Source organism: Vidua chalybeata, chromosome 9 (assembly GCF_026979565.1).
Source record: "Vidua chalybeata isolate OUT-0048 chromosome 9, bVidCha1 merged haplotype, whole genome shotgun sequence".
NCBI lineage: Eukaryota > Metazoa > Chordata > Aves > Passeriformes > Viduidae > Vidua > Vidua chalybeata.
Window position 1 is genome coordinate 5,668,317 of NC_071538.1, and position 26,509 is coordinate 5,694,825.

The 26,509-nt window shown below is 52.9% G+C and overlaps 1 protein-coding gene across 1 annotated transcript; it reads left to right on the forward strand.

The window, feature by feature from the left end:
• The first annotated feature begins 243 nt into the window (after positions 1-243).
• WLS (Wnt ligand secretion mediator) lies at positions 244-25,956 on the forward strand. The gene is made up of 12 exons (XM_053950990.1): positions 244-423; positions 11,452-11,724; positions 16,902-17,026; positions 17,473-17,634; positions 18,360-18,496; positions 18,834-19,002; positions 19,161-19,258; positions 19,772-19,835; positions 20,044-20,187; positions 21,458-21,541; positions 23,027-23,180; positions 23,807-25,956. The coding sequence occupies exons 1-12, from the start codon at positions 318-320 to the stop codon at positions 23,914-23,916; spliced, it is 1,626 nt and encodes a 541-aa protein (XP_053806965.1). The 5' UTR covers positions 244-317; the 3' UTR covers positions 23,917-25,956.
• Positions 25,957-26,509: the final 553 nt, after the last annotated feature.

A 26,509-nucleotide genomic window follows, 5' to 3' on the forward strand; every position in this document is an offset into this window, starting at 1 on the left:
TGATCCTCGGGCCGGTGCCGGGCTGATCCCCGGGCCGGGGCCGGGCTGCGGCGAGCGCACGGCGGTGCCGGTGCCGATCCCGTTCCCGATCCCGTTCCCGATCCCAGCGCCGCTCCCATCGCCGCCGCCGGCGCTGTGGCGGCCCGGGCGGGGCGCGGGGAGGGAGGGGCGGCGGTCACGTGTGGCCGCCCGGTTAAAGCGGCCGCGGGCGGCGGGAGCGGCACAATCACGGCTGGGGCGGCGAGCGGGGCCCGCCCGCTGCCCGCGGCCCCCGCTCCGTCCGCCCGCAGCGCCCCGGCCCGCACCGCCCCGCCAGCATGGCCGGGGCCATCATCGAGAACATGAGCACCCGCAAGCTCTGCATCGTCGGGGGCATCCTGCTCGTGCTCCAAGTCATCGCCTTCCTGGTGGGAGGGCTGATCGGTGAGTGCCGGGGGCCGCTGCCTTCCTCCTCCTCCTCCTCCTCCTCCCGCCGCTGCCCGCTTGTTTAGTGCTGGTTACAGTATCGCTGACTCGCTCCCATGATCTCATTATCCGCTTTTGTAGCCGAGCGATCCCGGCTCCGGGCCCTTTGTGCCCGTCCCGCGGCTGCTGCGGGGGGAGCCGGCCAAGGAAAAGTTTTTGTGTTGCTTTTTTTTCTTTTTTTTTTTTTTTTTTTTTTTGGCCTGGTTTCAGCCTGGACTTAAAGAAAGAGGGAAGTGGGAAAGCTTCAGTATGGCGACGGAACGCGCAGGGAGCCTCGCGTTTCAAAGTTGGCTTAGAAAATAATAATAATTTATCTTTTTAAAAGGATTTTTCCTCCCTTCTTGGCGCTGCACCTCCCCGTGCCTCGGCCTCCGAATCAGCCGCGGGAGGAAACCTCCCCCCCCTGCCAGAATGAGAACAAAAAAAAAATATTAATAAAAAATCTAAAGCGGGGGGGGGGGAAAGAAAAAGGGGAATGACTGGTGGGAGGAAGGGTCCCGGCTCTGGGTTTATTTTGGGACTCGCTTTGTCCGGGCTCGTTTTTGCGGGGGATCCCCCCACTCCCTGCCGACCTCTGTCAGGACGGGTCCCCTCCGTTCCACCTCCCGCTCCCGCTGCAGGAGCTTCCCCCATTCCCGATCTCCTTCCAGGAGAAGCTCAAACCCGCGTGGGCTCGGCCTGGGTTTGTTCCTGCCCGTGCAAAACCCTCGTGGCCGCCCAGGGAGGGATTTCATCCCCGTCCCCGGCTCCCCTCGGCTCTGGGGCCCCAGCTCCGCACCGGGCACTCCGAAGCTCAGATTGTGTTTGTTTATCCCTGAGCATTCCCAAAGGCAGGGAGATGGGAACTGGGACACAGCCCTGCGCGTGTTTTCCCTGGGGATGGAAAGAGGAAGATGGAGGAGAGCGAGTTTGGGGCGAGCCCTGGGATTTTTTTAAATTTTTTTTTTTTTTTTTTTTTTTTTTTTTTTTACTAGAAAGCAGCTGAGTTCTGCGCCGGCTCCTTGGAATGATGGGCGCATGGATGTGGCTGCTCTGGCCATTTCCAGGGTGGGAATGTTGCCCTTCTGTCCGGGAAGGACCCGCGGGGCATCCCCCGCTGCCTGGGGCAGGGCCGGCTCCTCCGGGCGCATCCCTTCCTCCCGGGCAGGATCCCTGCGGAGCTCGGGGGGTTTCAGGAAGAATCGGGGTCAAATTCACTCTGAAACTTTGTTGCACTTCGTTGGGAGAATAAAGTCGGGCTGTTCTCTCTGTTTGAGAGGGATTGAGGGAATAGCTCCGGCCGTTCCTCAGGAAGCAGGCTCTGTGCTCCTGGTGCCCATCAGTGCTTTGCCTTCGTGGCTTTGAATTATCAGCCTCTAATAACCATAAAATTCCACTAAACATAATTTTGGAAAACTTCAGTTTCCCTCATTCTCTTACTTCCTCACCTCTGTCACAAGGGAGTTGCTGGCACATATTGACTAAAACTCATTTTTCCTGCTCTTGCAGGCCTGAAACCACATGAAGTTTATCAGGATTAGCTTTTTTCCTTCCTTTTTTTTTTTTTTTTTTTTTCTCTCTTTAAGAGCTGGTTCAAGAGCAGGTTACTGAACCCACTGCTGATTCCTGAGATAAAATGTCTTGGCCTGTGCTGTGCAGAGAAGCCAGACTTCATCTTAAAAGGGTTCTAGCAGTTTCTTGCTGCTAAATTGAAGTAGTTGTGTTTTCCAAAGGTTGGTGTGGCTCAGAAAGCCTTGTTTGTGCTGGCATCCGGGGACAGATGTGACAATCATATGTTTATGGCTGGCTTTACAGGGAAAAGACAAATGTTTCTGCTCAGTTTTGAACAGACTGAGAGACTAAAGAATTTAAATTATGTTAGTTCAGTTTTCCAGCTGGTTTATGCCCTGCTTTATTGGCTGGTGCTGCTGCTGGGCATCCAGCTCAGGCCCTCTCATCCTGGATGGGTCTCCCAGGTGGGGCTGGAAAGCTGCAGGGACAGGTTGGATGGGCTGGGGCCAGCAGGGACAGGGATTTGGGGCTGAGTTCAATGCCCTGCTCGAGCTCAGTCACTGCATCCTGCTGAATTCCTGCACAAGCTCAGTCACTGCATCCTGCTGGAGTAAATGCATCTTCTGTCTGAGGTGGAGTTCTAGGGGGTGCTGCCCCAAAAGTTCTTTAATTCCTGGAAATCCCCACTTTGATCTTCCCTCAGATCAAACTGCTCTAATCAATCATCCAAACTGTTCTTTCCTCTGCAGCATTTACCCCTTCTGATGCATTTAAGGAGTTTAGAGGCTCATCCCTGAGCCAGCAGCTCCCAGCCAGCCCTCCTTGGGAGCTGGAAATCCAGGGATATCTGGTGCTTGTGAAACACTAAATTCCATGTGTTACCTAGGTGTGGTCCCCAACATCTGGCAGGGTGACACACAGCCTGGGAGGCTGAGCAGCTCTTCCCAGGAACCTGCCTTGTTCTGAGCTCCCTTTATCCCTGGAAACTCTGATCCAGGGGCTTGGGACCGACCCCTTTAGTGATTCCCAGGCGTGTGGTGTTTCCCACAAGGAGACTCCTCGTGGTGAGCAGCGGGTCGGTGGCCGGCGTTCCAGAGGGATCAGAGCCGTGCTAGGAGAGCTGCCAGTGCCACCCCCCAGCTGCTCCCAGGGGTGACACCAGGTGGGCTGGGAGCAGAGGTGGCACTGACACCGTGGCCCTGCTCTGGTTTGATCCAGCGCACCCAACAGACACCAAAATCCGGTTATTTTGGTGTGCCCAGGTCTAGACAACCCAAAATACGTACACGAGTGGGACAGGGCTGCACAGCCCAGCCAGCCTTTCCCCTCGCAGGCACTTAGGTCATGTTTCAAAACAATGACTAAGTGCTCTATTTTAACAGATCCCTCGTGCCAGTCCAAAATACCCAAATGCAGCACGTTGGTACCTGATACAACCACCACAAAGCTGGTTTTCCTCACATCAGGGGGTTTCTGCCACTGCTGGTTCCCAGCTCGCTTTTGGGCAGTCAGTGCGTGATGCCAGAGTTTTAATGCAGTTTCCACATTTCCAACAGCTCTTTTATTTAGCAGCAGGAACCTTATCAGCTCTCAGGTGGGATTTGCTCAGAGCTGTCTGTTGGCAAAGCACCAGATGCACACGGATGGGAGAAATTCCTGTGCAGGAGGAAGCTCCTGTGCCAACAACTCCCTGACAGGAGCATGCAGCCAGGTGGGGGTCAGGCTCTGCTCCCAGGGAACAAGGGACAGGATGAGGGGAAACAGCCTCAAGCTGTGCCAGGGGAGCTTTAGGTTGGATATTTGGGAAAATTTCTTCATGGAAAATGTTGTCCAGCCCTGCTGCAGGCTCTCCAGGGCAGTGGTGGAGTCCCCGTGCGTGGAGGGAGCCTTGCAGAGCTCAAAAGGGAGCAAACACACAAAAGAGAATTTTATTGGGCTGTTTCTTTGCCGTGCTTTGGTAATGAGCTGTTGGCTCCAGAAAGTGGGGCTGTCACTACTTGAAACCCCACAGGATTCCTGGTGTCTGCTCCCTTCGTGGAGAACATCTTGTTTAAAGGTCACACTTCTGGGCTGTGTGTGATGTGTTCAGCTGGGATGCAGCAGTGGGAGATAGAACATGATCCACAGAATTAATCCTAATGCAGCCTTGTCTCCACTATCCTGCTGTAAATGATGGCACGTGTGGATTACAGGAGAATGGGATCGCCAGGAATGGTTTGTGTTATCGTTTGTGAGGAATGGGGCTGATGATAATTTACAGGCATGCCGGCATTCCCGGGAGCCCCTGCCTGCTCTGCCTGCCCTGGATCCAGCGTGGCTGTCCTGGGATGCCACCAGGCTTGTGACAGCCCTGGACAAGGCACGAGGACAAACCTTGCACCTCCAGTGCTGGGACAGTGTTGGGTCTCTCAGGACAAGGGAGAGGGGCTGGGGCGAGTCCAGGGCAGGGAACAGAGCTGGGAAGGGGCTGGAGCCCCAGGAGAGGCTGAGGGAGCTGGGAAGGGGCTCAGCCTGGAGAAAAGGAGGCTCAGGGAGCCCTTGTGGCTCTGCACAGCTCCTGACAGGAGGGGACAGCCGGGGGGGTCGGGCTGTGCTCCAGGGAACAGGGACAGGAGGAGAGGGAACGGCCCCAGGCTGGGCCAGGGCAGGCTCAGGGTGGATATTGGGAAAATTTCTTCATGGAAAGGTTCTCCAGCCCTGGCACAGCTGCCCAGGGCAGGGGTGGAGTCCCCATGCCTGGAGGGATTTAAAATCCCTGTGGATGTGGCACTTGGGGACATGGGACAGTGCTGGCCTTGGCAGCGCTGGGAACAGTTCAATTCCTGGCCTAAAAGGGCTTTTCCAACCTAAACAATTCCATGATTCCACAGCTGGACCAGCTGCAGCATCCACTTGGCTGTGCCTGCTGCTGGGAATTTTGGCTGGGATGTTCCAGTGGAGGTCACCACAACTGCTCCAGGCCAAAGCTGAGCTGGGACACACCGGTGTCCTCCTGGCAGCTGCCGGGGTGGAAGCTGTGTGTGCAGAATCTGACTGGATTTATGTGGGTTTGATGCCTCTTGGTTGTTTTGAAAGCACAGCTTTTGATTACAAATTATCTTTCTCTGTGGGAAGCTGTTGGTGTCCTTTTCTAGTTGCCTTTTCATCCTGGAATTTATATATATATATACAAAAAGGAAAAAAAAAAAAAAAACCTCCACATCTCTGTGCAGCAGCATCCCAGCTTCAAAAACTTTTTGAAAGGGAATTTTCAATGATTTATTTTATATGAGTTACTTTAAAGATCCCTTCCAACTCAAACTTCCATGATTCCAAGGATGCCTTACCCCAGATCACAGATCCTTGGTTCAAACAAGCCCAGGGAGTGCAGGAGAGCTCTCTGTGGTCTGGGCAAACCCAGAGCAGGCTCACACCCAGGGAAGTGCTGTTAGTCCAGTGCCCACCCATACACTGTACAAATTCAACTGATTGGAAAAGTGGAGGGATTTATTTAGCACATGAGTCCTCTGGGCTGAGGGGATGGATTAAGGAGGTGCAGGTTCACTGCTCCCTTCCCTGGCTGGGGCTGGAAAAAACAGAATTGTTGTGACTGGAGGAGCTCAAACTTCCTTGTGTGTCTGGCCTGGAGAGATAATGAGTCATGTGTGGCCATGGCTGAGCAGCTCTCCACAATCCCAGCTCATTATCTAAATGTCTGATTTGGCTCCTGAGCCCCGAGTTTCCAGGATTTCATTTTCTTTCCTGGGATTTCATTACCTTCCTCGGGCTGAGCTGATCTTTTGACAGAGAAAGCACTCAGATTTCCAAGGTGTGGATAGGAAAGAGTGTTTCAGGCTGGGGATAAAGAACATTTTTGTGTGCCTGACTTCCTTTCATGCAGGGCCTCTCCAGGAGCTGGTCGGTGCTCCGTGGCCATGAATGCCAATGGATCCTGTGTATAGGCACATTCCTGCAGTGCTGCAGCCTTGGCAGAGGCGCTGGGAGCCCAGGAGAAAGCAGACACGAAAGGTCATGTCTGTTTAGTTTAGGTCTGCTCAATTCTTCTTTTGAAGAGCTGTAACTGTAGCTGAATGGGCAAAAGTGCCAGAAATGGAGAGTTCCCAGGCAGGGATGGCAGCGCTGGGGCCTGAGGAGCTGGGAATCCTCGGAGGTGCTGGGTTTTTCTCTCTGCACAGCTGCATCACTTCCAAACCCAAACCTGGCAGAGCTCAGGTGACAAGGTCAGTCCTCCTGCTGCTCCCCCTCTGTTGATTTAAATGTGACCCGAGCACTTCCCAAGCACTGCTCCTGCTGCCTCCCTGCCCTTTGAGAGGGAAAATCTCTACACAGGAAGCCTTTTCCTTAGTAAATAACATTTGTGGCCTTTGAAGTCGCTGATAGCCTGGGAAAGCCTTTGAAGGCTGGAGGTGTCCAGTGGGGAAGGGCCTGGACCAGCCCATTCACATGGAGATGACATTCCTCACATATCTGAGCACGGGCAGTTTCCAAGGTATCTTATCTTGGGGAGTGTCAGGCTCAGGAGAAAAGCAGCTGGATAACAACAGCTCTTCCTGCTCCTTGGGATCTGTGTGCAGGATTTCATACCTTGGCTGGGATCTACAGGAAATGCATCTCATTCCACTGGAAAACTGACTTGGAAGAAGATCAGGCTCTCTGTGGCAATTAGTAAATCAATCTTACCTCTTTTTTTTTTTTCCTCTGTTTTCTTTTAAATGTTTGAATCTCCATTTCTGCATTTAGGGAGCTCTACTCATGCTCACCTCATTTGTATTCGTTGCTGCTGTTGAATATGGATGTGAATTATGGAGATCATTCATTCAGTTCTCCCAGCAAGTTGTGCCTCATGATTTCCCTGCTTTGTGACTTGCCTGGGGCTGAGGGAATAATTCCTTATCTCTGTTCCCCAGGAGCCGTTTGCCTGCTTATCAGGGAGCTGGGAATCTCCTGCTCCCTCAGTCCTAAGGGCTCTGGGCATGCTGCTCCTGCAGCTCCTTGGGAACTGATTTACTGGGAAAAACCTTCAGTTTGTGCTGCTCTGAAGAGGCTTTGCTGGTACCAAAGCTGCAAAAATAGCACTGGAGAACAAACCTTGAGGAAAAACACAGCCCCTGGGACATGAGAGTACCTGGCAATACGTGCCTGGATTGTAGAGTCACAGAACCCCAGGATGGTTTGGGTTGGATGGACCTTAAATCTCATTTTATCCCACTCCTTTCATGGCAGGGACACTTCCACTGTCCTAGGCTGCTCCAAGCCTGTCCCTGTTCCAGGGATCCAGGGGCAGTCACAAAGTTTCTGTTCTGATCAAGAAAACTTGGGTTTGATGGTTCAGACAGGTTCATTTTTATGCTCTTAAAAAAAAAAAAAAAGACAAAAAGAGAAACCCGTAGTACTGAAAAAATGTCTCTGAAACAACAGAAATATTGGTGTTCAGCTGCAACAGGATATCTGGAAACTCCCACTGTAAATCAGGATGGAATTGGTGCCCCAGGGCTTTAAAGGATTTTGGTCTGGATAAAGCTTGAAGTCAAATATAAGAAAGAAAAACCTTTCCCAAGGGGAGTGGGCTTCCAGTAGGCAGTGGGGTTATTTAAATATACAATTATTCTGCATATAAAAGCTGCTGCAATGTTCCAGAAAGCTATGTGAAATAAGAACTATCAAAGAAATAGTCATTAAAAGTCTCTGTGTCACTCAAATTTATTAAACTGGTGCCATCGAGGTCAGGAAAGAGGGAGGCAGAAAAAATCATGCTGCAATAAATATATATTTTTATAATCCTGAGTGCATAGATGGTGTTATCCAGGTTCTGGCTGTTCCAGTTGGAAAAGCTGGGTCTGTCCATGATAAATTAGCTTGTTTATTCCTGCCCTGCAGTCGCTTAGGGTAATGAAGCAGAAGCCCTTTGTGTGTGCTCGCTGGGAAGTGCTGGCTGGCTCCGAAGGGGGTAATTGAGTAGAAAAGCAGAATGCTCCCGGTGCCGGGAGAAGTTAAATCCCCCCGAGGTCAGGGGGATTCAGGCTTTAATCAGTGTGGACACAATGCAATTGAGAGTTTCCAAAGGGCTTGTTTATGGTGCTGGAGCAGGGGTCGGTGGTTAATGGGAGTGCTGGAGGTGCTGGGATGAGAAGGTGCAGGATGTGATTCCCAAGGTGAGGGCTGGTGGGGAGCTGAGAGGGGGTGGAAATCCTGGAACCTGAGGGCAGGAGGAAGGAGGTGTTTGAGGCTTCATCACAGGAGCTTTTTGAAGATCTGCTTAATTTATTGAAATTCTGAGTGATGGTGGCTCTTGCCCAAACCTAGGTGTATGTAATAGCCCCCCCCAAAATGCTAAAAAATTGAGCTCGCTTGTCTCAGTAATTTTTTTCCCTAAAGACTTAATTCTAAAACCAGAGAAGCAGTGTGGTGTTTATGTCTTTGAGGACTAGCTCCTGAGGGAAGCCCCTTGGACCTTGTTTTCTGCTGTCCTGGTGGGATCAGGCCCTAAGCACCCTGCCCTGACCTCCTGGCTGAATGGAAAGGATGAAATTCTGCACAGGAGTTGTTTCAGTCAGTGAGGCACAGCTGAGGTGGCCCTGGCAGTCCATGGGAAGCCCTCCCTGGGCAGTGGTGGCCACACTGGTGAAGGTGTCCAGCTTCCCAAGTATTTGCTGCCTAAAAACATCGCAGGGAGCAGCAGGATCTGCTCTGCCCCCGTAATTTGGGATTTCTGCAGCAAGCTGGGAACTTTGGAGGCCCAGCTGGAGGAGATGCAGAGGCAGAAATTTAGGGGAAATACAGATAAATAGATAGTGGGAAGGAATTGTTCCTGGCAGGGTGGGCAGCCCCTGGCACAGAGTGCCCAGAGCAGCTGTGGCTGCCCCTGGATCCCTGGCAGTGCCCAAGGCCAGGCTGGACACTGGGGCTTGTGGAAGGTGTCCCTGCCATGGCAGGAGTCTGGAATGAGACAAACTTTAAGGTCTCTTTCAGTCTGGGATCCTGTGGCAGTGCTGGCAGCTCCAGCACCTCCTGCCCACAGCTTTTGGCACCTGGCACTGCTGGTTTCCAACCCCCTGGCACAAGGGGTCTCTGCCCCATGGCTGCTGCCAGCCCCTGGGGCCAGGACTCCCTCCTGGGGGCTCCTGGCTGAGCTGGCTCCCAGAGAGCTGCACTCCCCTGGCTCCTGCCAAGCCTTCCTCTGGAAGCTCTGCTCCCCTCTTACTCCAAGTGGTACCTGCATTCCTGCAGCTCTCATGGCAGCGAGCAGCACAAGGCTGCTGCACTGTGCTGTGCACACAGAGCTGTTCAATTATTCAATTATTTACAGGCTGACAGAGATCCTGGGATCTGTGGGGCTGCTGCCCCCCCCGGGCTGGGGGCAGAGGGGCTGGGGCAGCCCTTGGCACCACAGCGCAGCCCAAATCCCTGGGTGCGAGCTTTGTTTTGCATAGCACTTTGTAATGCTCTTGGCTGAGTTGGCTGCAGCTCCACAAAGCATTTTTTTTCCACTTGGTTCAACGCTCACTTGGATTTAATGGGCCAGGAGCCAAATCAGTAATGGAAGCCAAGTGCCGACGTTTGTTTGGTGCGCGATTCCCGACGAGGAATATGTATAGTAATTGTCTCATGCTCCTCAAAGCTGTAACTTTGGCAGAGGGGAGGCTGCAGGGAGCGTGCCAAGTGTTTAAAATCATAATCAGGCAGTGATGAAAACATGTATTTATGGCTATAATGAGTTGCATCAAAGCAAGAAACGTTCGGCTTCTCTGTAGAGGGAACGCTGTCTCTTAATTCAGAAATGCCTTCGAAATCACCCAGAATGTGTCAGAGTTAAAGAGCTCAGAGAGCTCGGCTGAAATGCCTGGCTTATTTCACAGCAATATTCCTGATACTCCCTTCCAGCTGCAGTTTTAGCTCTGGTTACTGGGCTCTGCATCGAGGCACGGCGGAGGAATCGACATTTATTGCAGTGTTTTATGCACTGTGGGCATGTCGTGAGTGTCCTGTAACCTGGGCTTGCAGCTTCATTTGTGTTTGTTTGTTGAATGCTTTGTTTCATTCTTCTTTGCTGTTTCTTGATGCAGTATTTAGGGTGGTTATTGGGAAAGGTTCTTCCCCCAGAGGGTGCTGGCACTGCCCAGATCCCCACAGAATGGGCATGGCCCCAAGGCTGCCAGAGCTCCAGGAGGGTTTGGATGCTGCCAGGGATGCCCAGGGTGGGATTTTGGGGTGTCTGTGCAGGGACAGGGGCTGGATCAATGATCCTTGTGAGTCCCTTCCAACTCAGGATATGTCCCGATTCTGATGTCAAGAACTTGTTGAGTTTTGGGGTTGTTTTAATATCTGAGTGTTGTGTGGTTCCTGCATGCAGCAAGGGTTTGGGATGCAGCAGTGCAACAATGCATCCCAGAGAGCTGGGACCAATCTGGGAGTGCTCCTGACTCCTTTCAGTGGGAAAAGCTCTCTAAGGTCAGCGAGTCCAACCATTAACCCACCTGCTCATGCCAGTCCCCTGGAGCCCACCCTTATCCCAGCATCCCTGTGCCTTTGGAACTGGAAGAAACTCAGTGCTGTGAAAAAATGGAAAAAATGCAGTTCATAAACATTTGGCTTTTGAGTAACTTCCTCCCGCCTGGCGTTGAGTCACCGCTCCGTGCCCGTGGGAAGCCGTGTGGATGTCACCCTGTGCCGAGGTGGCACGCTGGGCAAGGTGCTCCACAGGGCTCCTGGCTGCCATCCCAAACGGCTCCAGAGCTGCTGGGATGATCCTGCTGTGCCCAAATTACAAAGGAGCCAGGGCTGAATCATCTGGGTGTAGCAGTGCGGGGCTGGGGGCAGCCAGGAGCCCTGGCTGGGAGGGCGAAGCTCACTCTGGGGTTGTTTTCCTCCTTGGAATATTGGGAGTTTGTAGGGTGGTGTTATCGCTGCTGGGGTTTTGGGGGGGTCTGTGATCTGTAAGGGAAGTCCTGGATGATCAGAATGAGGATGGTGACAACATGAAAATCACTTTCTGCAGAGTCTCACTTCCCATGCCACTCACTGCCCTGGAAGAAAATCTTCCTGCCCAAGGAGATGTGTGGCCTTGCATGGTGCAGATCCCCATGGTAAATCCTGCCCTGCCCTGCAGGACCACGAGGTTTGGGATTAGTTTATCCATCCAGGTTTCTCTGGGCACATGCTTTCTGTGTGGATTTGCTTGAGTGAGCACAGGGAAAGGAAAAGATTTCAGTAAATCAGGCTGATTTTGTGTGACCAAGGTATCTGAGACTGAACCAGCAGATCCCAGCTCTTCAATTAATCCTAATTTGATCCCACTACAAAGTCAGTAATACATCTGTGGATGTAATAAACTTAATTACTTGACTGTGAGATCAAAGAGCTGTGAAGGAGCAGCACTGGGTGCATTTGTTTTAAATTGCCTTCAAAGAGTCGAGCGGGGAGCTGCGAGTTTTGGTGGGGAAACCGCTGTATCAGATGTCTGCAGATGCTACAAGTGTGGTTCTCTTGCACTGCCAGCTCCCAGCCCCACGACAGCTGTTCCCTACATGTCAGTGAAGTGCATTGACGTGAGGAAGAACCACCACAAAACCAAGTGGCTGATGCCCTGGGGACCCAACCACTGCAAGAAGCTGAAGGACTTCGACGAGGCCGTGAGCCGGCAGATCGAGGCCAACGACATCGTGTTCGCCGTGCACATCCCGCTGCCCAGCAAGGAGATGAGCCCCTGGTTCCAGTTCATGCTCTTCATCATGCAGCTGGACATCGCCTTCAAGATGGACAACGACCTCAGTAAGTGCCTGGCAGAGGGAGCTGCTGCCTGGCTCTCATTTCCCAGTGTGCCTCCCCTAAAGGGGTTTTCACCTCGTGAGTTGTGCTGGTGCCGCACAGTGAGGTGCTGCTGGAGCACTTCCTGAATCTGGTTCGGGTTGGGAGGGACCTCAAAATCCATCCTGTGCCATCCTGGCCATGCCAGGGACGCCTTCCACTGTCCCAGGCTGCTCCAAGCTGGCCTTGGACACTGCAGGGATCCAGGGGCAGCCACAGCTGCTCTGGGCACCCTGTGCCAGGGCCTGCCCACCCTCACAGCCAGGGATTCCTTCCCAATATCTAACTTTAATTTCCCTTCTCTCCATTTGAAGCTATTATATAAATACTAAATAAATATGTAACACGTTCCTCACCCCACACACAAAACACACAACTCCACCCCCAAACTCAGAAATAATCCTGCACTAAAACCTGCAAAATTATGTTGAGAACAGCAAGGGCAGAACTGCTCTGGCCCTCCCTGGAAGGGAAGTTGTCCATGTGTTTGCATGTTTTAAAGTGTTTGGGGAAAATCCCTCTCTAACTGTAAGCTACAGTGAATATATAATTTGCTTTCCAGACTGGTTGAGCTGGGTGTGTGGAGCTCCTGCCCTGGCTCCAGCCTGGCTGTGGGGCTGGCTCCATGCTCAGGGATCCACGGGGTGGAATCAGTTCAGGGAGTTAGTTGGGGTTAAGAGCTTTTTTAGCCATCTCTGTGTCCTTGGCCCCTTCCTGCTCAGTCTGGAACTGTTACTCCAGCTATTTATCCTAAAATCCCAGACTGGTTTGGGTTGGGAAGGATCTCAGAGCTCCATTTCCACCCCGTGCCATGGGCAGGGACACCTTCCACTATCCCAGGCTGCTCCAAGCCCTGTCTAACCTTCAGCACTTGCAGAGATGGAGCAGGGATGATTTAATGCATTATCATTAAGATAAGTTAGAAATCAGATTGTAGAAAGCTTTCACCTGTGTCCTTATCCCTATAATTATCTCTGAAATACAGAGAGAGCAGCTTTGTGCCTTTATTAAGGCCTCACCTCCTTCCACTTGGACAGAAGATTGCATTAGGGAAACAGCTCTTTATCCCAAGGATTTTCAAGCTGAAGCACCGTGCTGGAGTCAGGAGCTGGCCGAGCCCTTGGAGCAGGCTGCTGGAATGCTAAGCCAGCCTCTGGCAGCATTTCTGCTGCAAGAGCAGAGCCTTTGCTTCGGCTTTGTGCCCTTCAGTGACTGAGTCCTGCAAAGGTGGGAGGTTTTTTTGAGATCTCAAAGCAGAACAGCTCATCTAGGGCCACCCCCTGGGTAATAAAAAGGGGGTTTGGGGATTGTCCAACACTTTGTACCAAACTGAAGGCAGGTGTAAATTCAGTGCAGAATCTCAGGACCTAGTAACACATTTCTTGCTTGCTAGATTGTGTTATGACACCTCTTGAAGAAACAAACAGCAGACTTGTTAAGCTGAATTAATGGCACTTGTGTGTCTGTCCCTTGCTGTTAAATGAAAGGGCCTCACTGATCAGGTGATTTGGGATCAGCTCCTCGAAAGGGACAGTGATAAGGATGTGAAGTAACCTCAGTTCTTCCTTTAAAGCAACAATTCAAGTTTCTTCTCTCTGGGGCTCTGAGCCCTCCAGGCCTCCTCCTGCTGTGACTGATGCCAGCAGGGGCTGGTGCCAAACCAGGGCCACTCCTGGAAGGCACCACAGCTGCTGAAGCCTCGGGTCACTGTCCTGAAAACTGTCGTGGAGCTGCCTCAGATCATCCAGGAAAGCAGCACTGCTGGGAGCTGCACAAGCTTTATCCTCCTGAAGAAGCTGCTGCCTGGGACACATCCTGCCCTCCTGGCACCTGTAGCTCCACTGCAGGGTCTGAAGGTGCTGTGCAGGGTCCTGGGCTCTGCCAGTTCCCCTCGGCCTTCACCAGGGAGGTTTCTGAGCCACATCAAACTGTCCCCTGCTTTTTTCCTCCAATGCCCTTGCTTGTCCTCTTCCCCTGCAATTCCTAAGCAAGGCCAAGGCACAGAGTAAACCTGCATTCAGTTTTTTTCAGGGTGCTGGGTGCCAAAACCCTCCTGGGGCAGGGGCAGCTGGGCTGTGCCTGTTGGGAACTGTTGGTGACTCATGGCTGACTCCTCATCCACAGCGAGCTGGAGTCAGTCCTGTGTCAGCTCTCCCCATCCAGGACCTGTCAGCTCTCCTCATCCAGCCAGAAAGGGTTTTTGTGGGACAGAGGGAAAGGGCAGCCCTGGTAAGGTTCCCTGAGAGAGCCTGGCAGGGGCTGAGCCTCCTGGAATACCCAGTGGGGTCTCACCTTTCAGAGGAGCAACCAGCCCTAATCACCTTCACCTTGGGAACTCCCTCTGCACTTGCAGTGGTTTTGAAACACAGATTTTTTGGAATGCAGATGTTTAGAAGCTGAGTTTATCCTTCCCAGAAAGCTGGGAGAGACTCAGGCTGTTCCTCTGAGGAAGAGGCTATTTCTGTGCTGTCCCTTTCCTCTCTTGATGCATTGTGCACTCAATTATTAAAACCCTTCCCAGAACTGGGAAAGGAGGGAGCCAGAGGAAGGAGATGGAGTTTCTTTGCAGCTGGAAAGCAACTGTGTACAGTGAGAGGGCAGAGTGCTGCAGCCTCCTTTTCTAATTCATCCAGCCTTGGGCTTTTTGGTAGATTTTGTAATTTTAGGGAGCTAGTGAAGCATGGAAGTGTATGGAAATAATTCCAGCATTTCAGCTTGCCTGCCATAGGCTTCTCCCCAGCCAGCTGTGTTAGTGTGCAGCTGGCACAGAGCCCCCTCCTGAAACAACTCCACTATTTTTAGGCCATTGTAATGTAAGTGAAGATATCCTGGGCAAGTATTGTCCTATAAAGTGATTCATGGAAAAGCTCCTGGGCAGTAAAATGCCAGTGGGAAAAATGACACTGGTGGTGCTTGGAGCATGAGCAGGGAGTCCCTCAGTTGGGGGGGGGGGGGGGTCACAGAGCTCAGGGCTGGGAAACCTCCAGGAGCGTGTCTTGTCCTCATTTGGGTTGGAATGGACCTCAAAGCCCACCCAGTGCCACCCCTGCCATGGCAGGGACACTTCCCACTGTCCCAGGCTGCTCCAAACCCTGTCCAGCCTGGCCTTGGGCATTGCCAGGGATCCAGGGGCAGCCACAGCTGCTCTGGGCACCTGTGCCAGGGCCTGCCCACCCTGCCAGGGAAGGATTTGTCCCTGATAAATCTGATCCTGCTCCCTCTCAGTTTAATGCTGTGCAGGAAAAGGACACCTTCCCCTCTCCAGAAAATTGTCTATTCACCATCTGATTAATGGGAATAAGGCACGAATCTTCTAAAGATTTGGTTCTCTGTCAGTGTCCTCATTTGTTCCTCAGGGACAATGGGAGTTGCTGATGCAAGGCTGGTGTAGGGTTATCATGGAATCATTTTGGTTGGAAAAGACCTTTAAGATGGAGTCCAACCACTAACACAGCTCTGCCATCAGTCTGCTGTGCTGAAATATATGGATATATCTGTGTTTTATGTTGACAGCCCTGAAGGGTCTTTGCACAAAGCTCATTTCCAAGGGGAGGTGTCACCCCAGCAGAGAGACTGATGGAATTCCAGAGGGAGCCTCTAATCCATTGGCCTGGAAAGGCACGCAGCAGTTCATCTTCTGCCTTCTGGTTTTCATACTCCATGGCAGCAGCAACATTTGGACTGCAAAAATGAAATACTGAAAGCTGTTTTTCTTGGATTTAATCCCAAGCATTCCAGTTGGTTTTATGGCTTCTGAAATGGAGTTCATGGTTCTTTCTAGCCGGGCCAAGTTCAACCTTATGTTCCCATTTATCTGTTTTGCTGGTCTCCTAAACAGCGGATCTGAGATGGCAAATTCGTGTTTCATGGAAACCCAGCTCCTGGCAGCTCTGGAAAGGGCCTGCATATGGATCTGGATGGCAGAGATCACGTGCACCAGAAAATGCTCAGAAAAATCCTGAAGTGTCCACATCAGATGCACAACCCAGCCACCTCCGAAGGGTGTAAAAATAGAACTGCCAACCACAGATCCCATCCACACCCCTTCCCATCCGGTGGGATGAGTGTGCCACCACGTATTCCCAACAAAAATATAGCTGAAAAGATGGGCTCTGGAGCCATCTCCCAACACTTCTCCAGGGTGGATGGTTCTGGAGCCATCTCCCCACACTTCTCCACAGTGGTGGTTCTGGAGCCATCTCCCCACACTTCTCCAGGGTGGATGGTTCTGGAGCCATCTCCCCACACTTCTCCAGGGTGGATGGTTCTGGAGCCATCTCCCCACACTTCTCCAGGGTGGATGGTTCTGGAGCCATCTCCCCACACTTCTCCACAGTGGATGGTTCTGGAGCCATCTCCCCACACTTCTCCAGGGTGGATGGTTCTGGAGCTTTTCCAGCAGCTGTGGCTGTTAAGGGTTTGGTGCCCTGCAAAAGGAGGCTGGGCTGTAACATGCACATGCTCATTTTGGAGCATGTTCCTCATTCAGAGCCTTCCCTGGGATCTGTGCCTGGTAAACAGGAGGATTTTCCAGCTGGTGGAGCTGGTACAGACTTGCCTCAGGTTTTTAAACGTGTTGATGCTCCTTGGCAGCCTCAGCTGCAGCTCCAGTGCATGAACTCGCTCAGTTAGGGCTCCTCAGTGAGCCTGTTCCAGCCTGAATGAGCCTGATCCAGCCTCATTCCCTCCTGGCAGTGTCCTGCCAGGAGCACCTTTCCCTGCCAGCAGCTGCATCCCAGACTGTCACTGTGCACCCAGCCAGGAGGGGACAAGCTGCTGGTCCCACAGGGATGTGTGACCTTGCCAGGCCATGAGCTCTGTGTGTGTCACTGGCGTGCGAGCTGGGCCATCTGCAGAGGCAGGAACAAGTCAGGGCAGGTGTGGAGCAGCAGGGGAGGGCTCTAAAATGTTCTGTAGGTGAGGAAGGGAGAGCTCCAAAACCCTTCTGTAGAACAACTGAAGCTAAACAAGATGTATAGAAAACATCAATGCTGTTGTGTGTGACTGGTTCTGAGTTTTTTTCCAGCTAGGCCAGCATAGCTCAACTTCAGTTTGTTAATTATCTTCGTAAAGGAACTTTGTGTCGTGTTTTTTAATTACTCTGGGAACCTTCTGAGCCTCCTGTCTCCTTGCTGTTGCAGAGGAAAACGCAGAGATCACCCTGGATGTGTCGCTGGCCTATCGTGATGACATGTTCGATGACTGGGAGGAAATAGCACATGCCATAGAGATCAGGAAGCTGAAGTGCACCTTTGGCTCTCCAAAAGTAAGGAATCTGAATGACACTGGTGGTGAGGGTGAGTGGGAGTTGTCCTCTTCCAATCACAGAACCACGGAATCGCCCTTTCCATGAAAAAAATTTCCCCAATATCCAAGCTAAACCTCCCCTGGCATGACCTGAGGCCGTTTTCTCTTGTCCTGTCACTTTTTATCTGGGAGACAAGGCCAATCCCCACCTGGCTCCCACCTCTGTTAGGGAGCTGTAGAGGGTTCGTCTTGGAAAATTCCCATTAAAGCCTGAAATGTGGACCTGTTTGAGGTCAAACCTTACCTACTCAGTGATCCTAAACAATCAAAACCACGAGGAGAAGCGTCCCTCAGCCACTGTCTCACGCTCAGGCTCTGGGTGCTCCCAGTGCTCCCAGCTGGAGGGCTCTGTGCTGTGCTGGTGCCGGGGGCTGAGGGCCGTGGTTCTGCTCCTGCCCTTTGCAGACTGTGGAGTCCGAGGGCCGGCACTACGACTGCGACTTCCTGCCCTTCATGGAGATTGGCAGCGTGGCACACAAGTACTACCTCATCAACATCCGCCTGCCCGTCAACGACAGGAAGGGCATCAACGTGGGCATCGGCGAGATCAAGGACATCCGCCTCGTGGTGAGTGTCCTGTCCCTCCTCTGCCACCCGCCATCTGTGCCCGGGCTGCCCCAGCTCCTCTGCCTCCAGGGGGACTGTCCTCCTCCCTGGGAATGCCCTGCTTTCCAGGCCTCCAGAGCTGGCCTCTTCCCAAGGCTCCGAGCTCCCCGTGTCCTCTGCTTCCCACCACAGCCTGCCTGGGATGCAAAGTCCTTCTTACGGACAGGAGCTAAGGAGGAACAGGGGGGTTCAGAGGGAGCCTGGTCTGTCCTGGAGTTGGCTGTGGCCATGTGTGGGAAGGCTGTCAGTGATCCTTGCTCTGCCCACCCTCGAGGCTGGGTGAGCAGGGATGCTTTTCCCTCCCACCGCGGCTGTGGTGGCTGCAGACAGCGGTGGGAGGACGCGTGGCTGGAGAAACACGTTAATGAGCCAATGCTCTTCCCACCAGGGGTGACTTGGCTCCATGAGGATCTTGTTACTTGTCTGGGAGTATTTCTGCCGGCTTTTTCCATGCTGTGTCAGAATTCCCTCTCCCCCTCGCCATGGAAGCTGTGTCTGCTGGCCTTTGTTCTCAGACTTTCTGGAACCTGCCCAGGTGGCCTTGGGGAATCAGTGGGCACCCCTTCTTTGTCCATCATTGGCCAAACCATCATTGGGAAGCACTTCCACGTGTGTGCCTCTCCTGACACTCCATGAGGAGAAGCACAGGATGATGGTGTCAAACCCTGTACCCTGGTTTTCCTCAGGGCATCCATCAAAACGGAGGCTTCACCAAGGTGTGGTTTGCCATGAAGACCTTCCTGACGCCCAGCATTCTGATCATCATGGTGTGGTACTGGAGGAGGATCACGCTGATGACGCGCGCCCCTGTCCTGCTGGAGAAGTGAGTAGGGGCCCGTGGTGGCCCAGGGGACCCCACTGAGGTGGTCATTGCTCCCAGGCAGAGCCCATGGTTGGGAGATAGGAATTGTCTCTTCTCCATCCCCTCCCTCCACCCAGGCACACTGGGCGCTGGAGACCTCCACAGCTTCTCTCTTCTTTCCTGTTAAACCCCTGGAGAAAAAGGAGCTCAGTCCTAGGTGGTTTGGTGGCAGTAGGTGACACTTCCCAAAAAGTGCTGGATTTCCTTCTGTTGCTCTCCACGCACAGCTTTGGCTTTTGGGGCTCTGTCCTTCCCTCGCACACTAGGATGTGCAGGGATGGTGTTTGTGCCTCTCCAGGGTCATCTTTGCTCTGGGAATTTCCATGACGTTCATTAACATCCCCGTGGAGTGGTTTTCCATCGGATTTGACTGGACTTGGATGCTGCTCTTCGGAGACATTCGACAGGGCATCTTCTATGCCATGCTGCTCTCGTTTTGGATCATCTTCTGCGGGGAGCACATGATGGTGGGTACCACACCCATGGGAAGGTGGTTTCCAGCCCCGCTTCCAGTGAAACCTGGCAGCTGATGGTTGGAAATGATGCTGGGGGGACTTGCACCAGCTGAGGGGATTCCAGGCTAACTTGCTTTTCCTTTTCCTCCTCCTCCCCGCCTGGTGACCAGGACCAGAACGAGCGGAATCGGCTCTCGGGCTACTGGAAGCAGGTTGGCCCCATCGCTGTGGGCTCCTTCTGCCTCTTCATCTTCGACATGTGCGAGAGGTGGGTGCAGCTGTGCTGCCCAGGCTCGGCCATCCCCGAGCAGAGCTTCCTGGCCACCTCCTGCAGCAGGGACCAGTTCAACCCCATGGCTGGGTGCACAGCCCCATGTCCCAGAGCCAGGAGAGGCTCCTGTGGATGCTCCCAAGTGTGCTGCCTGTGAAAAACACTTCCCACCTCACCTTCTCCTGACCCACATGGGAAAGCAGCACAGCTGGCTTTTCCCCTGCAGAACCTTGGGGAAAGGTTCTTCCCCCAGAGGGTGCTGGGCACTGAACAGATCCCCAGCGAATGGGCACGGCCCCGAGGCTTCCGGAGCTCCAGGAAGATTGGGACAACACTCTCAGCCACAGGGTGGGATTGTTGGGGTGTCTGTGCAGGGCAGGAGCTGGATCAGTGATTCCTGTGGGTCCTTCCAACTCAGGATGTTCCCTGATTCTGTGATTCCCAGGCTGCAGAGTGGTCAAGGGCCCCTCTGAGCCCTCTGACAGTTGGTGTTTTCTCTTCTCTCTGCAGGGGAGTGCAGCTCAAGAACCCCTTCTACAGCATCTGGACCACCGAGGTGGGCACGGAGCTGGCTGTATCCTTCCCCTGGTCTGTGGGAGAGGGAGGTGCTCCCTCCTGCCAGGTCCCTGGGGGGTGTGGGCAAACTCCCTGCTTTGGGGGGCAGGGGCTGGCTCAGGCACTGCAGGAGATCACTGGGGAACTGAATATGGCAATTACCTGGATAGGGTTTTCTAGGATTTCCTGTTAGTTTGTAGCATGTTCCCTTAACTTCCTCTGCACAGATGGCCTTTATTATAGTCGCAGGGATCTGCCTGTGCCTCTATTTTCTCTTCCTGTGTTTTATGGTCTTCCAAGTGTTCAGAAACATCAGTGGGAAGCAGTCGAGCCTCCCTGCCATGAGCAAAGCTCGCCGCCTTCACTACGAGGTAAGGGTCCTGCTTGGGGCACAGATTCCTTGTTTTTAAAAGACATTTTGGACCTCAGAGTCTGTTCTGAGACCCCTTTTATCCATGATCTCCTCATACTTCCATTTCTCCTCCTCTAATATTAATTTTTGTGTTTAGTGGGAGGTCTTGCTAAGACCACCTGTTTTTTCACAGTATAAATTTGGATTTTTGGGGTCGTCGTTTCCTTACGAAGTTGCTGGAGGGTCAAAGCACAACACATTTCCTCCATTGTCCCCATTTTTAGCCCATGATTTTGTATATTTTTCTGTCCTACCTGATTTGCCTGCTGCCAAACCCGAGGAGCTCACTCTCAGTGCTTAACCTGCTTCTATAGGGCTACAAATATTTATCCCCAAAGTCGTTCTGTTAAATTATGGTCACTTCTTCTTTAAACAAGTCGTTATCACCCATCAGGAATGCACATAAAAAATTAGAAAATTGGATTTGAAAGAATTTGAAGGAGATACTGAGTGTTTTTCCCTCTAGCAGGAGGCACAGGGGTTCAGCTTGTGGTGCAGAGCTGCTGCTGCCACACTCCCACACCCAGACATCTGGGGAGCACGGATCTGGTGTGGAAGAGTTAAATTAATAGTCCTTTGTTGTCGTGGTGTGGCAGGGTAATTACGCAGACACTGACATTTCCACCTAAATTCCAGAACCAGGTTAAAAAAACCCACGCACTCACCCAAAGCCAAAAGAATTTGTAAGTAAAAATGTAGAACCAGTGAAAGCAGGGGCGGTGGGCAGTGGGATTGCCAGCCAAGGAGTTCGTCTCGGAATCTCCGTTCCGTGCTAGCCAGCCAGGTTTTGCAGACGTGGGAATCGCTGCAGCCGGGCTGGGGGTGAGGATGAGTGTGGTGAGACCCCGAGCCCACGCTGGGGCACCGACCCCGCCACGTGTTTGTTTTACAAGAGCCGTGAGCCCCTGCAGCCCGCCGTGCCACCTCTTCCACTTAATTAACTGCTGCTCAATCAGTCACCGGGCAAATGTCATGGAAAGGCAGCGCTGGCCAGACGTGCCCACCCCGCGCGGAGCTTCCGGCAGGAGCGCAGACGTGTGGGGAGCGGAGGATATGGGCTGTGCTGGGCACGGCACAGGAGTGGGTGGAGGTTGTTTTGCTTTGGGGTTTCGTGGGTTGGACCCTTGTTTTATTTTTTATTTTTTATCCTCGTGTCTTGTCTATCCTAAAACCAAAAATGGGTTTTGTGGATTCTGTTAATGTGACCAGTGACATTTCTCTCTAAACAGGGGCTGATTTTTAGGTTCAAGTTCCTGATGCTCATCACCCTGGCCTGCGCAGCCATGACCGTCATCTTCTTCATCGTGAGCCAGGTGAGGGGTGGCTCTGGGCTCCCCGGGAGAGCATCAGCCGCCGCTTCCCAGCCGCTCCCGACGCCGCTCATCGCTGGTCAGACCGGACTGGCCTGTTCTGAGCACGTTCGATAACAAGTTGCTTTTGAAGAAGTTGTTTTGGTTTATTTGAAGCTCTGCCACGCAGTTGCTGAGGCTGGAGCCGGCACAAAGGCCCTTGGCTCCCAGGGAGTGTTGGGGCCGCGCCGTGCGGAAATCGGCCAACGGGCTTTAGTCATTTCTGAGAACTCAGCGTGAGGAAAATGTTCTGTTCACACTGAAACACCCGGGTGGCTTTGTGTGCCCACGGAGTCGTGACAGCATCCAGCCTTCCCTGGGCTGACTGCAGCCCTGCTGTGCCCAGCAGTAGCTGTACCTGTTTGTCCTGAGCTCCGCTGTCACCTCTGTACCAATGCGCTTTTATCACTGCTTCAGTCATGGAGTCACAGACTGGCTTGGGCTGGAAGGGACCTCAAAGCCCATCTCATGGGCAGGGACACCTCCCACTGTCCCAGGCTGCTCTGAGTCCCAGTGTCCAGCCTGGCCTTGGGCCAGGGATCCAGGGGCAGCCACAGCTGCTCTGGCAATTCCATCCCAGCCCTTCCCCACCCTGCCAGGGAACAATTCCCAATTCCCAATGTCCCATCCATCCCTGCCCTCTGGCAGTGGAAGCCATTCCCTGTGTCCTGTCCCTCCCTGCCTTGTCCCAAGTCCCTCTGCAGCTCTCCTGGAGCCCCTTTAGGCCCTGGAAGGGCTCTGAGCTCTCCCTGGAGCTTCTCCTCCCCAGGTGAGCACCCCCAGCTCTCCCAGCCTGGCTCCATGGCAGAGGGGCTCCAGCCCTCAGAGCATCTCCATGGCTCTCTTTTTAAGCTACTGTAGTTTTCTTCTTGGCCTTTATGTTGTTCTTTAGCAGAAAGCAACACTGCAGCCTGAGCAGTCTGTGTATCTTCAAGGAATATTAATATTGATGATATTTTCATGGATGTTGACAGCCCTCAGTGTGTGGCAGGTTGGTGCTGTCAGCCTGGCCCCTCCTCAGGCAGCCGTGCTCAGCACATCAATTCCCCCATTATTCACGCTGGTTTTCCTGCTATAAAAGGTCTATTTTTAGCAGGTGGATGTTTTGGGATGTCAGTGGTGTCCCCAGGTAGTGCCTTTTGTGTGCCAATCTGTGCTGAGCACATGCTTGTGGCGGGGGTATCGCAGAGCGCAGCGGCCCGGTCACAGTAAATGAGACATCAGAGCTGAAGAAGTCCTGAGGGAATCACTCCGTCAGGAGCATTTTCTCCCTGCAGACTGAGTCTGAAGAGGAGAATCCCAGCCTGACTTCTGCCTCACTGAACCTGTTACACTCCATTTCCTCCGTCCTGTTGAACTGATGCTGTTCTCACTGATTTACTCCAAGGCCATGTCTTTACAGAATTTGCTCTTCCTGATGGCCTGTCCGTGTCTGTTTTCCCTGGACAGGTGACAGAAGGCCACTGGAAGTGGGGGGACATCACAATCGAGGTGAACAGCGCCTTCTTCACCGGCATCTACGGGATGTGGAATCTCTACGTGTTCGCCCTCATGTTCCTCTACGCGCCATCCCACAAGAACTACGGCGAAGACCAGTCCAATGGTAAATGTCCCCAGATGACCTGAGGGCTCTCATGGGGACAAAGAGGTACAAAGTAGGGGCTGCCTTCTGTGCCTTTCTTTTTGGCCCAAGTGCACACTCAGCGCCTTGAAAAGTTTTGCAGATGATGGTTTGGGTTTCCAAGCAGGCACTTGAATTAATAGCTGGGTTTGAAAAAAAAAGACAGGTTTGACTTTTAGCCAAGGCTGGCTGGAACCTTTGGGGTGGTTTTTGTGCCTTTTAGCGTTGCCCAGATGGAACTGCTTAGCTCAGATGGAGGGATGAGGAGTGGAGAAAACAGACCCTCCTGTCAGGGAGTTGTGGAGAGCCAGATGGTTCCACCTGAGCCTCCTTTTCTCCAGGCTGAGCTCCTTTCCCAGCTCCCTCAGCCTCTCCTGTGTCTCCAGCCCCTTCCCCAGCTCTGTTCCCTTCTCTGAACATGCTACGGCCCCTCAATGTGTTTCTTGTGCTTCTATTTAAATAACTGTAAATAAAATAACTTATAGGAAAGTCACTGGCCCGTGGCTTAGGCAGCTGAGCGGCTGGAGGGAACAAACTGGATCTTTTCCTTTGGAATAGTCCCATATTTTATTGTGAGGCCGCACTGATGGAACACCTTTGTTTTTCAGGTGACCTGGGGGTGAACAGCGGGGAGGAGCTGCAGCTCACCACCACCATCACCCACGTGGATGGGCCCACGGAGGTGTACAAGCTGGCTCGGAAGGAGGCTCAGGAGTGACACGGAGGTGCCTCAGCAGGGACCGGCCTGGGGTGGGGAGCAGAGGACACACGAGTCCCTCTGGCTGGAGACCCCTCCGGCCGCATCCGCTCCTCGAGCACCCCGTCCCTGGTGCATTCACAGGGCAGCGACAGCGAGCAGAACATTTGTAACTCTTTACTATGGTGTAGTTATTCCTGGGGGGAGGGCTGTGTATATTGTGTTACACTCGGGCACGTAAAACCCTGCTGGAAGGGCGCTGAGGTTGCAAAGTCGCAGGTCCGGACGTGGGGCCAGGGCAGAGCTGCCGTGGGGCTGGTTTGATTTTGCTGGGTGTGCTGGTGCATAAAGGTGCTGCAGGGAGCTGAGGCAGGAGCACGTGCTCAGTACTCTGTGTTTGCTCCTGTGTGCAACTTGCTCAAGGTGTTGGTTGCAGGGGGGAGCCTTGTTGTAAAAGCATTTCATTCCACCACTGTAGGTGTACTGACCCTTGTCTGAGTCTTTGGGGCAGCCCTGCAGCCACCCCCTGTTGCTGGATGAAGCACAGCTGGGAGAGGAGTAGGCTGTTAGTAAGGCTTTAGTAGAAGCAGCGACTGCTTTCTCAGCAGGTTTTACAGCTGTTTGCTGGATACAGGGAACGGCCAGCCTGGATGCTGAGCTGAGTTGCAGGAGAACAGAGCACTCCTGACCCAAGTTCCCAGCTGGCTGATCCCACAGCCAGCTCCTCCCTGTTCTCAGTCCCTTTGGCTTGCCGTGCTTTTGTGGCTTCCTCCACCTTCCCCTTTTGTTACAGTGCATCCCTGGGAGCTGGGCAGCCTCGCTCTGTGCGCTGCCAGGCTGGAGCAGAGCTGGATTCTTCCAGGGATTATCGGACTTGAAAGGATCCGCTGGTCACGCACTAATGTGGATCTTTGCTTTCCCAGAGCAGACGCGGGCGCCGGGCTCACTCAGCCCCGTGCTGGGAGGCCTTTGGCAAAGAGAGGGGAGTGGGAACTGATCCGGGCTGGAGGCTTGAGCTGAACCCTGCTGGGCCCAGTTCAGAGAAGCGAATGGTGGGGAAGGGTCTGCGCTGCCCAGGGCACACCTTCCACGGCCTGGAGCGTGCAGAGAGCCCCGTGAGCGGGCAGGAGTAAACGTCTGTGTTAACTGCTGGTGACATGTAACTCACCCTCCCTGTTCTGGCCCCACAAGATAACAATCTGCTGCTGCTGTGTGTTGCTGAAGCATTACAGGGGAGGCAGAGAAGGGAAACTCATTCCCATCAGCCCAGGTACCATAACAATCCCCACCCCAGAATTTATTCGTTTACCCTCATCCATTTATTAAAGCTCAATGCTATGAAGAAAGAGAGGGTGGCACCACAAGATCACCTTGCATGGGTTTGATTGCTGGGCACCACCACATGGGGCTCCTCCAGTCAGGACGTGTCACACCGGGCAGACCCCTCTGCCAAAGGCCTGCTCCCTGTGTATTAATTGCAGCTCCTACTGGATTTTCTTAAAGCAATTCCGTTCGTTGTGTTTGCCCTCCCCGGGATCCCCAGCTTCCCCTGCCCCTGGAGGCAAAGCAGGTCCAAGCAGTGTTCCTACTTGTAGTAGCTACTCCATTAGGAGTGAATTAAATCGACGCACATCCCTGTAACCCCGGAACGTTCCCAGCTGAACACTCGACTTTGCAACTTTACCATCCCTTTTCCCTTGGGTTCTTACGTGATATTTATGTTGTTCCCATAGCTGTGTCCATGGGTTCTTTTCCAGCTTAGACTATAGCATTGCGTTTTGTAAAGGCCCCCACGAGCAGGGAGCTGCAGCTTTCAAACCAAATTTTGTGTCAAACACTAACAATTTGTTTACGGGGCGTGTGTGCGTGCGTGTGTGGGTTTTTTATTTCTTCATTCCTCAGCCCAACTCATATGTCTTGGAAATAGTCCCTGGGTCTTATTAAAATATATCCTTTTGGGGGTTTTTTTGTTTAGGTTGAGTTCAGTTTTTACAGAATGCTTTAAGCAACCTGGAAAACATGTAGGTTTGTTAATTTAAATAAAATATACAATATTGTGGATTTGTTGTTGGAATTTCTCCTCATCTCCAATCTCCTCTGGCAGTGGGAAGCCATTCCCCCTTGTCCCGTCCTTCCAGACCCTCATCCAAAGTCCCTCTCCAGCTCTCCTGGAGCCCCTTTAATTATGGGAAGGGGCTCTTAAGGTCTCCCTGGAGCATTCTCTTCTGAGGCTGAACAGCCCTGCAGGGTTTTCCTTCCTGTCCCTGCCTGCCAGCCCTGGAGTTGTCACAGCTGTGCTGTGACCTTTGTGTGTTGGCCATCACCCCTCTGCAGTGTTGATTTGGGCCTCGCCCTCCATCTGCTGCCATATTTCAAGGTGCTGCTGCCCACTGCTTGGAGCCTGCTCTCCCCATGTTGTCTTGCTGTCTATAATCCAGGGAAAGTAAATTTCAAAAAAGTGTTGGTGTCTTCTTCCCAGGGAACAAGTAACAGGACAACAGGAAACAGGGGAGGTTTAGACTGAATATTTGGGAATTTTTTTTCATGGAAAGAGTTGCCCAGCCCTAGCACAGCTGCCCAGGGCAGGGGTGGAGTTCCCATCCCTGGAGAGATT

Bases quoted from the DNA above. Each gene is read 5' to 3' on its own strand.
- WLS (XM_053950990.1), top strand. From the start codon at position 318: ATGGCCGGGGCCATCATCGAGAACATGAGCACCCGCAAGCTCTGCATC. The intron at 17,027-17,472 runs GTAAGGAATCTG...TGCCCTTTGCAG, and splicing joins GCACCTTTGGCTCTCCAAAA to ACTGTGGAGTCCGAGGGCCG. The intron at 19,259-19,771 runs GTGGGTGCAGCT...TTCTCTCTGCAG, and splicing joins ATCTTCGACATGTGCGAGAG to GGGAGTGCAGCTCAAGAACC.